Consider the following 11,318-nt stretch of genomic DNA (forward strand, 5'->3'; position numbering starts at 1 on the left):
CTGCTAGCCGTGCATCCAAAGCATCGGTGGTCATGATTTTTTCAAAAAGACAAACAAAGAAAATCAAGTTACCGAGCCCACTGGTTCCCAAAAACTTCTTTGTTGTGTCGCGACAAGGGGCTAGTTTCCTTGCCATTTTTAACGGTTGTTACTAATTCTTAGTCAACTAAAAGTTTGATTAATTTGGTGGTGTGATGTACGTGTAAGTAGTCAAATCTCAGGTGTAACTCGTGTGCAACTAAAGATCCCAGCTGTAACCTACGTTGCAACTCATGGATAACACAAATGATGATGCAATCCTTGTTTAGGAGTAGGCCGAGAATTAACAAATTCTTTTTAATTCGATACTTTTGACTTCGGCTTCTTTCGAGTTACTCGTAATGCAACAAGCGGCCAAGACGAGTTCCCCATTAATGTCGAAAAAAAAGAATAATCAATTTTGCACTTCATTCTTTGGTTCATACGGTATCAGATTTACACGGTAGTAGTATAGGAAGGAATGCCCTATATATAGTGCACGCACTTAGAAGTAGCTGCAGGTTCGATTCACGGAGGATTAATTTCGGAAACTAGTTTGTTGGCTTGTAGGATGCCTCGTCGTCGTCGATTGGCACGACCTTGGGCACGTGCACGGGGAGCACGTCGACGTCCTGCGCCCACGGGCCGAGGCTCTCGGCGGCGTCGACGGCCCTGAGCGCCTTCCAGACGGCGCTGTTGCACTTGAACCCTGATCCGAATGCGATCTGCCACACCCTGTCCCCCTTCTTGATCCTGCCCTTGGCCTCGCAGTAGGAGAGCTCGTACCAGAGGGAGCTGCTGGAGGTGTTGCCGAAGCGGTAGAGCGTCATCCTGGAGGGCTCCATGTGCCATGCGCTGAGCTTGAGGCTGTGCTCGAGCTCGTCGAGCACGCCGCGGCCCCCGGCGTGGATGCAGAAGTGCTCGAGCGCGAGGGTGAAGTCCGGGATGTGGGGCTTGACGTCGGCGCGGAGGAAGACGCGCTTGAGCACGACGGTGGCGAGGAAGCGGAGCTGCTCGGAGAGCGGGAGCACGAGGGGCCCGAGGGTGGTGATGTTGGTGCGTAGCGCGTCGCCGGCGACGGACATGAGCTCCTTGGAGAGTGAGACGCCGACGCGCGCGCCCGTGTCGTCCTCCTCCTGCGTGACGCAGCCGTAGCTGCGGTCGCTGGCGCCGCGGTGGGTGCGCACGGTGTGGATGAGCTGGTACTTGGCGCGGGCGCGGTCGGCGCGGCGGTTGGAGAGCAGCACGGCGGCGCCGCCGACGCGGAAGAGCGTGTTGGTGACGAGCATGGGGCGGTTGTTGCCGAGGTAGGCGTTGAGGGTGATGTTCTCCGTGCTCACCACCAGCGCATACGTGTCCGGGTGCACCTGCAAGCATGCATGCCATCGTTAGCAAACCAATCAAACATAAGTAGACGATACTGCTTACAACAACATGTAGAAAACATAGGTGCATGTGCATGACTGTTCATACAGATCGATTTCATGGAATCAGATTCGTTCACTGATCATCTCATGGACATGGGCCACAACAGGCTTTGATTCCCAGTTATTGCGCCAAGCTACTAATCCTACACTGATACGGATTCTTCTCCCTCGGCTGCTCCTCTAGCTACATCGCGCGTTCTTTCCGCGGGTGTCCTAGCATCCACCATTACTGAATTTGTCACCGTGTTCGTCCGTCGCACAATAATGCTATACATGTTCAGTTCAGTACGCGCATGCATGCAGATGCAGTGTGTTGATTGCTCTGCACTGCGTGGACCAAAACTTACTGAAATGGAAGACACGACGTGACCCAGCAGATGCAGCTCGTCACATGGAGTAGTAGTAAACAGTGGCTGTACACACTGACATGCATTTGTTGGTTATTACTGGATCGATCAATCTCCAACGGTCAAGGGGCCCTAGGTGCACCCCTGCCTCTGCGACCGGCCTTCGCTGCAGACATGTTGCAGGTACCAATAATAGTCGGTCCGTTAATTAGCTCAAGTGTATACGGCCGGGTGGCTGACGAGAGGGCTTGCGCAGTCATCTCGTGGTTGTGGGGATAGAAATGGTTAATCAAACGACTCCCTCAGTCCGACTAGATCGACGCAGAGCAGAGGCAGCATTAGGACATGCTCCCTCGATTCTAAGGTTGTATTTTTTCTTATTAATTCTGATGGAGGGAGTATGTAGGTATTATCACGCGGCGATTAAATCGGATTGAAGGTAGTAGTACAACTGAAAAAAAAAACAAGTTGAAGAGGCTAAATCAATCTACCACGATGACAAACATAGCTTATGATGGTGAATCGAGGGTCTCCATATTTTTGGGACCATCATTTAAGCATAAGATGGCCCGTAACCTCTCCACTTGAGCTGAACTGTTCGAAATTGAACTTTCTACAAGATTGGACATGCTATGGCAGCATGGCAACATTTATAATACTTGATGAAGGTTTTCGGTTAGCATGGGCAATCACTGTTAAGAGCACTAGGCATTGCACAACAGAGAACATGCATGGTAGGTTGTTAATGCACACATCTTTCTGCAGACCCCCCAAATCCTCTCATGCTATCATGTCTCTTTTGGTGGGTATAGATTTGCTTTTGGACATAATAGTAGGGCATGGTAGGAGAAAGCAGAAATATGTGTGGACTTATATACTATACTAGCTCCTAAAACCACCCTCTACCTAAAGTAAGTTGCACCGTCTAATTCACGGCATATGCATTTAGGCCATTAGCACAACAAATAATCGTTATGGATCCCATCCGTAGTAGCCCTTTATTTGAAATCTTTGAACAACTCAAAATATCCACAGAAACACAGGCACAAAAGAAATACGGAGTACATGAATCTTATAGACATACCTTACCAGATCTGATCTAGACAAAAAAAAAAGTGTGACAGATACGAGACTTTTACCCTTTTTAGAACCATGATTTTGAATTTTTGCGTAGACCAAAACGGAGTATTATTTAATGAAAATTTTCTGATTTGTAGAATACACTTGAGAAAAATCATTTTAAAAAACGTACACATGTTATTTTCTGTTTATAAAAAGTTACGCTCTGACCATGTTTTTTATTATGTCATTTCATATAAAGATATTCATTATCTCACGATGAACATAGTCGTAATAAAAAGTGGAATTATCAAGTAATTATTATAGTGGAGGCACAATAATAATCCTTGAGTACTAGCATTACAAATCAGATGCAGTATTCCTGTAAATACGTTGACCAGGAAAGGACACTTGATGTCGGAGTATTCCTGTATTCTATACCTACATGAAAATTCAGCTGGAACGTCATGATTTTATTCTCTATCTAGCCATCAGCCATGTTGTGTCGTGGTCGTGCGTCACAACATTTCGATGATAATGACATGCGTGATGCGATGTCAAGTGCTACTTAGTAGTACTTCCTTGTCGACCCGCACAAAAAACTAGGCCATGTTCTTCATGCATGGGTCGCTACTCGTAAATTAAGGCCAACACGCCCATGCATTGGTGGTACTACTACTGGTGCATTGAATTCGCATGGATGGAGAGTGGCGTATGTATGTATACCTGAAGTAGATGCTTGGCGAGGTCGATGGCGATGATGCCGGCGCTGCAGCCCATGCCGCTGAGGTTGTGGCTGACGACGTCCTCGCGGAGGCGGTACCGGTTGACGATGAGCGACACGAAGGACGGCGTCGGGCTGTAGAGGCTGGAGTTGGCGATGACGATGCCGATGTCTCCGGCGGGCACGCCGGTCTTGGCGAGCAGCTCGTCGACGACGCCGAAGACGACGGCCTCGGACTCGTCCCTGGCGGTTCGGAGGCACATGTCGACGGGGATGCTCATGAGCGAGGCCGGGAAGTGCGTGGCCTCGCCGAGCCCGGACCGCTCCATCATCCGCTTCTGGAACGACATGCTCTCGTCGTCGAACCCGCCGGCGAGCCCGAACTGGCGGATGGCCCGCGCCCGCGTCGCCTCGTGCTCCGGGCCGGGCTTGTACCCAGCGAGGTCCACCAGGAACACCGGCCGGGGACGCGACATGGCGTAGGCGTAAGCCGCGGCGAAGCAACCCGCGCACGCCGCCGCCAGCAGCGGCGCGTTGGCGCGCGCGTCGGCCCAGAGCGCGTCGAGGGACAGCGTGGAGACCAGCGGCGGGAGCACGACGAGGAGCAGCGTGACGGCGAGCAGGTGCGGCAGGCGGCACACCAGGCGGTGGTACAGGACCCTGGCGTGGTTCCGGGTCGCCTGCTTCACCGTCCTGAAGAGCTCCCTGTCCATGGCCGACGGGCGTCGATCGATCTCCTCCGCAAGGACGCACGTACGTACCTCGTGAATGGAGCTCCTAGCCACCACGGTTCTCCAAACCACTTATAGCGCGCTAGCTATGGAAGTAACGTACAGCAAAACTTGGCTGAGACTGCCACGGCTCTGTGAGCTGCTAGCAAGCTTTGGTGTGCGAGTGAGCTGTGTGGCGCTCGGGGATTTATACGAGGAGATCGATGGAGGAGGAGAGGGCGGGGTGATGGAGCGAGCTAGGAGGAGATTAATGGCGGCAGGCTGGTTGAGGAGGTAGGGGTTAATGCGCCCGCCCCCATGGGCACGTTCCAGTGCATGCACCACAGTAGGAGGAGCCGCAAGATTTAGCAAAAGAGGTGCCAACCCATGATATGCTTGCGAGGCCTCGACCATGCCCAGTATGAATCACACTGCACTAACAGAAGATGAGCTCTAACAAAAGCAATTAGGGGCGAGTATGGTTGCACGCATGGGTTTTTCCCCCTCTTGCAACTTAACCCGCCGTGAAACTGCATGAGTAAAAACGTGACTTGAATAGGTGTGGCACTGATCGACTAGAATCTAATCCAACACTCACTAAGATGGTTTGAGCATATTCAACGGAGACCTTCAGAAGCTTCAGTTAAGAGTGAAATTCTAAAGAGTATGAGGAGATTAGAACAGGTAGAGAACGAGCAAAGTTAACTTTGGCACAGCGGTAAAAAGTGACTTGACGGATTGGAATGTACCGAAAGTCTTGGCTTCTAATAGAACTGCATGAAGATCACTGGTCCATGTGGCGGAATCTTAATTTACTTTTTTCCTTCTCATTCTTATTTTGGTTTCATATCTAACCTACCCCAACTTACTTGGTAAAAGGCTTTTATTTCTACGGATAAAGCCCGGTGATCAGGGGGGTACGTGAGCACCCCTGACTACTCTACACGTGTCTAACGCCGTTAGCCAGAGACTCAGAACACATTGTTTTTGTTGGGTTTCATATCTAACCTACCCCACTTGCTTGGTAAAAGGCTTTTATTTCTATTGTTGTTGTCAGATCTGTTTGTCCACATAGTTTGACTGCAAACCCATTTTCGCCTTGTGGGAGAAAAAAAAGCCCTGTCATCTGGTGAGCTATTTTATTCTTGCAAGATACTGAACTTGCTATTTGGTTTCGTGCGGAATGGGAGGATGATGCATGTAAAATGCATACATGAACTTTGTCCTTTATAATATTGAATTCCCACATGTTTGCAAAATATATGATGATAATACCATGTTTTACATTGATTTATGAGGATTTACCAATGATCCCCTTTATTTGGTTTATAACCCTGCAGAACCGGAAAACCCTGTTTCGCGTATTTTTCACTTTCAAAGACCTATACGGAGTCAAATTGACCTGGGATTTTTTTAGCATCATTTTTTCATCGGGAGAAATAGCGTGAACCATGGAAGCACACCTGGAGAGGCCCGAGGGCCAAACAAGCATAGGTGGAGCGGCCTAGAAGTCTGGTCGCGCCACCCACCTCCGTTCGACCGTCGATTGTTCGTTTGCCCTAATCCTTCCGCGAACCGACGTATTTTGCCCTAAAACCCGTATATATATGGCCCCGAAGAGTTCTCGGGAGGAGAGCACCGCATAAAGACAGAAACACCAAAACAGAGGCTGCTGCAGAGAATATTGGAGGGGGAAACTCCGCCGAGATCACCGTCGGAGGGATCTCCACCTTCTCCAACGTCTTCATCATCATCACCATGATCAAAAGGGAGTAGTCCACCTCTGGACTACGGGTTTGTGGCAGTAGCTTGATCTATTTCTCTCATGTTCTTCATAGTACTTAGTGCCATATGAACCGTCTATCATGATTATGGTCATATTTGTAATACCTATGTGGTGGATCCTTGTTCTATGATATTGTTTTATGAGATCTGATCTTATTATATTGTGAGATGTATTGATAGATGCATATTATGTACCCCGTTCTTAAGTTTATGTTCTGATCCAACATCTATGCAAGAGCGTGTGCGAGGTGATGTGTGTGTTAGATGGAGTAGCAAGGTTTTGGTGATTGGATAGTGTGACAATATGTTCATGATCTATTATGGTTTTGCCTTTCTTTTGCTACCTCACTAGGGATTAAGTGAATGCATGTGCTATGTTCATCATTTGAAATTCAAACTTCATGTCAAAGTACTTATTGTTATGCTATGTTAATTCTTAATACATGATTGATGAAGTTTCTTTCTTGTGGAGCATAAGAGAGATGTGTTGCATCATCTCTATGTTAGGACGTGATGCTCATATTAATTCTTATCTTACATATAATATTATTTGTACCTTCATAGATCATTGATGAATTGTTTTTGTCCACCACAACTTTACGAGAGAATAGTCAAGTGAACCCATGAATTTCGGTCCACTTTTTATCATAAGAAAAACCTTTATACTGCTTTTACATTATTTTCTATTTACTGCACTATTTTATTCCAAAAATATAAAAATATTTACTCTTCTTATTTGCATCCAAAACCAAAAACAATCAATCTCTTTACAATTTTTACTTAGTTATTTTATCTAGTTTAGTTTCTATTTGTTTTATTACTACGTGTGTTATTTACTTACACGAAACCTTGTGCTTGACAACCACACGACGGAGTTGGGGACACAAGGCATTTATTTTACTTGCAGGAGTGCTTGAAGAAGAGAGAGAGAGAGGATACTCTTTCCTCCAGTTCCCCGAGAGGTCGATATAAACCCTCTAGTCACCCTTGTGGGGAAAATACTCCGCTGACGCAACACTCTGCACTTGGAGTCCCAACGTCATCAAGAGATTTTCTGGCGTCGTTGTCGGGGAACTGAAAAAGAGTTGCATTACAATGGTTGCTGCGTGAAAAGCACCAAGCAATTGCAAGAGATTTTCTGGCGTCGTTTCTCACCAAAGCTTGGGGAGGTAACATTGTTGTGTGCTCTCGTATCCCTTTTAGATTTTGTATCGTATTTTCTTTGTCTTGTTTTTAGTCTTTGTTTGCTTGTTTTTAGTTTTTGCTTGTTAATTCTCTTTCTTAAAAATTGAAAAACACATAAAAAGTAGTAACAACAATCTTCTGGAAATCATGGGGGAAAAAATACTAAATTGTGTGACTACACAAACACTCCTAATGATCATTTTATTGCTAAGCCTATTACTACACTTGAGATAATTGTTGAAAGCTTTGAAGTAAGCCCTGGGTTATTAAATGTTATAACTAGGGAACAATTTAGCGGTAATTCTAGTGAAGATGCCTCTATGCATTCACATGATTTCTTCAAAATTTGTGATATGCAAAAAAAAAATTAAAATGTGGAAAACAATATTGTTAAGCTAAAATTATTCCCATTTTCTCTTAGAGGAAATGCCAAAGAATGGTTATTGTCTTTATCTACTTCTACTATTAATTCTTGGGATGATCTTAAAGAGGCTTTCATTAAAAATTACTATCCAGCTGTTAAAATCCTACAGAATAGAAATAGCATATTATCTTTTTGACAAAATGATAATGAACATGTAGCAACAGCGTGGGAAAGAATTAAAAACATGCTTAGAACTTGTCCATCACATGGAGTTAATGAATGGACTATCCTACACTCTGTTTATAATAGGTTAAACATAATATCTAGAAGCATGATAGATTCTGCAGAGGGAGGTGCTTTTATGGGAAAAACTATGCATGAAACGAAAGCCATATTAGAAAGCATGTTGCATAATCATAGTCAATGGCATACTGAAAGAGCACCTAATCCCACGAAGAAAGTGCATTCATTTGAAGAAAAAATCCTTTATCTAATAAAGTTGATAACATCCTTGCATACATAGCTAAACAAAATAATGATAATGTCCCTTTACAAGATTTAGTTGGCAACAAAAATGAAAATGTGGATGTTAATTTTATAAGGAGCTTTGGTAACAATGGGTATGGGAATAATTACAATAATTGCCGGCCTCCATACACTCAAAATAATTATAGTAGCCACCCTTTCATCCATTACCCACACTCAAATGGAAATAGGTGAAAGCCTGCTATAATGCCTCCAACTAATGAAGATTAAGAAAAACAATTAGAGGCGAATAAAAAACTTACTGAGCAAGTAGCGAGCCATGCCACCATGATAGAAAGCTTACATAAATCTCTTGCATCCATTAGCTCTAAAATCCAAGGGTTACAATACCAGGCTGCTGAACTGGATAAAGCTCTATCAAAACTTGGTGATAATCAAGGTACTCTATTAAGCATGTCTGCAGGAAAACCCCAAGGTCCTCCTGCAATTGGCATGAACTATGTAACTATTGCAACAAAAACACCTCTCACGTTTGAAGAAACTAAAAATGAGTTATTGTAATATACTGATTTTCTTGCACCTCTTTTATCACAATTTCAGGATTCGGATATTTTTAAAGGAGAAAAATTAGAAGTTGAGAAAACTACACCTTTGAGTCCTATGAATGGAGAATAAACTCTTGAGCCTACTAATGATAAAAAAATTGAAGAATTTTAAATGCTTAGTGAAGCTAGGGAATCACTCTTGGATCTTGATAAATGTAGCTTAAATGAATTGATTGCTATACTAGAAAAAATTGCTACAGATCCCACTATCAATGTTAATCAAGCTGGCTTTGGTTCTTATATTGCTAACTATGTTATTAAAGAAAATATTCAGAGGTATAATAATGAGGACATGATACCACCTAGGCTTGAGGATGTGTGGATTCCCAAGATTTTAATATCTATTGACAAAGAAACACACTATGCTATTCTTGATCTAGGATCTATTGTTTCTATTATCTCAAAAGAGCTATATGAATTACTCGACCTTAAAAATATGGAAAATGCTCTATTGATTTATTGCTTGCTGATGATTCAACCAAAAAGGCAATAGCAAAAGTAAAAGATGTTATGGTTGAATTACATATGACATATGTACCTGTTGGTTTCATTGTTATGGACATGGGGAGAAATTCCTCTAGCTAGTCCTATAATCCTTGGGAGATCTTTTCTGAGAACAACAGGGGCTATCATTGATTCGAAGGAAGGGAATGTTAAGTTTCAGTTCACTCATAATAAGTGTATGGAACAATTTCCAAGGAATAAGGAGGTAGAATTTATGCTACCACATAATTTCCATGTCACTTGAATCATGTAAGTAAGCCTAGCTATATGGCTATAAAGAAAGCGCTTTACGGGAGGCAACTCGAGATGTTTTAATTTGTGATTTTTTTTGCATGCTTGCTGTAGCATGTTAGTTTTATTTTAATTTACTCTCTATTTTTTAAATGAAGTATCAAGTTTTTACCCGTTTGGATGTTTAAAGTTGCAGACATGATATGGATTTTCTTCCGCGCTGCACTTTTTAGTGCACAATTTTTTTCTCCTTACTGGTAGCTCCGAATTTTTTTTCCTTAATACTGTAGCTGCAACTTTGCATCATCTATTTTACGTAAATTAGATTAATTTTCTGAGGTGTCTAAGTCGTACTAAAAATTCAGTTTTGTTGTAGCAAAAATTCTGGGTAGATTTTGCCTTGCTTTGTTAGATCCATTATTTTGAGTGTCAAATTGATTGTTACTTGGGTCTTTTAATATGCTATAATGAGTAGAACATTATGTGATCTCTGGTTAATGAAGATATAATTTTATTCTTGAGTAAAATAGCAGCATGCATGATTTATTTTTACCTCTAATGTCACTCATAGAAAAGAATGGTCAGAAAAGTTTGTGTTGAAGTTTTTTCACATGGAATGGAGGAATATCACACTAAGATGATTCAAGTATGATGAATATCATAAGCTTGGGGATGCCCATTCAACCCCACTGGACTCATTTTAAATTCCTGGTTTGAGCACCTCTAAACTCTGTTTTTTGAGCAACATAGAATTTTCGCAAAAACTTGAAGCGTCCTTATTTTATTTGTGTCTAGTTTTGTTTTGTTTTATGAGAGGATCGTTATATTGAGTGTTTATAATGCATATGCATGATATACTGGACCAAACTTTTTATCTCTGAATGCTATTAAAAAAAGAAAAGGAGGAATGCCTAAAAGCTGAAATTTATTTTGTGTATTGTATCTCTAGTTTCTCTTGCTCTATTGAGTGATGATTTGTTATGTGCATTATTCAGTGCTACTTATTGCTAGTATACATAGATGTTTAATTTTAAGTATCATTGTTGGATGATGAATGAATAGTCTTTGGATACTATTGCATGCTTTTCGACCTCTTGGTAGCCAAAAGATTTGAATTCTTACACAGGCATAGACTTGTTTCCAAACTCTACTCAAATCCAATGTCTATCCTACCTGCCTACATAGCACTTTATATTCCAAGTATAATGTGTGTGTTTTGCCTCCAACCTTTTCAAAATTTCCTTTTTGTGTAATTCAAAGCTCATAAGAAAGTAAGGTTTGGTAGGAAATACCATTATGCATGTTGTTGGTTTGACTGATTATGAGTAATGAGCTAGACCGTAACCATGTTTGCTGGGAAAGTCTTTCAACATTGCACTTTTGGGGTATTGCACCCTGCGTTGATCATCATTTATTTTGTTTTGTTGATGGATATCTCTTGTGAAATAAGTAGAGGTTATTTAAGCAATTAAGCATGCATTGTTAGAGAAGAGCAATGTGCCGCTAACCGAAGCCATGCTTAATCATGGTGGAAGTTTCACCAATGAGCATCCTCAATAGGAAGAGTGAAAAAAGAGTTGTGTGAAAAAAAAGTTGTGAAAAAAAAAGTTGTGAAAAAAGAGTATGAGAAATGAACAAAAAGAGTATGAGAAAAAAAGTGAGAGAGAGTTAGAGAGGATGATCAACGTATGTTGTTCATGTTGTCCCGGTATGACACATAACATATTTATACATAAGATACTTGGTACCCCATCCTTATTATTATTATTGACATGAATTGCATAGCTCAAAACCATGTCTTATGATCTTTAGTTTTTATTTTGTTGGAGGTATAGCACATGCATTCCATGCTTACTTTCTTGAGTTAAAGAGT

The 11,318-nt window shown here is 42.5% G+C and overlaps 1 protein-coding gene across 1 annotated transcript; it reads right to left on the bottom strand.

Annotated features, from left to right (window-relative positions):
* Nucleotides 1-509: 509 nt before the first annotated feature.
* On the bottom strand, nt 510-4,515 carry LOC124695808 (probable 3-ketoacyl-CoA synthase 20). Its single transcript, XM_047228622.1, has 2 exons — nt 3,578-4,515; nt 510-1,385 (listed from the first exon to the last, which is right to left on the bottom strand). Exons 1-2 carry the CDS (start codon nt 4,286-4,288, stop codon nt 570-572), a joined length of 1,527 nt encoding a protein of 508 aa, XP_047084578.1. The 5' UTR covers nt 4,289-4,515; the 3' UTR covers nt 510-569.
* Nucleotides 4,516-11,318: the final 6,803 nt, after the last annotated feature.

The sequence above is a fragment of the Lolium rigidum genome, chromosome 3 (assembly GCF_022539505.1).
Source record: "Lolium rigidum isolate FL_2022 chromosome 3, APGP_CSIRO_Lrig_0.1, whole genome shotgun sequence".
Classification (NCBI taxonomy): domain Eukaryota; kingdom Viridiplantae; phylum Streptophyta; class Magnoliopsida; order Poales; family Poaceae; genus Lolium; species Lolium rigidum.

Coding starts and splice junctions, on each gene's coding strand:
- LOC124695808 (XM_047228622.1), bottom strand. CDS start 4,288: ATGGACAGGGAGCTCTTCAGGACGGTGAAGCAGGCGACCCGGAACCAC. Junction 1,386..3,577: donor TCGCCAAGCATCTACTTCAG/GTATACATACAT, acceptor GCATGCTTGCAG/GTGCACCCGGACACGTATGC.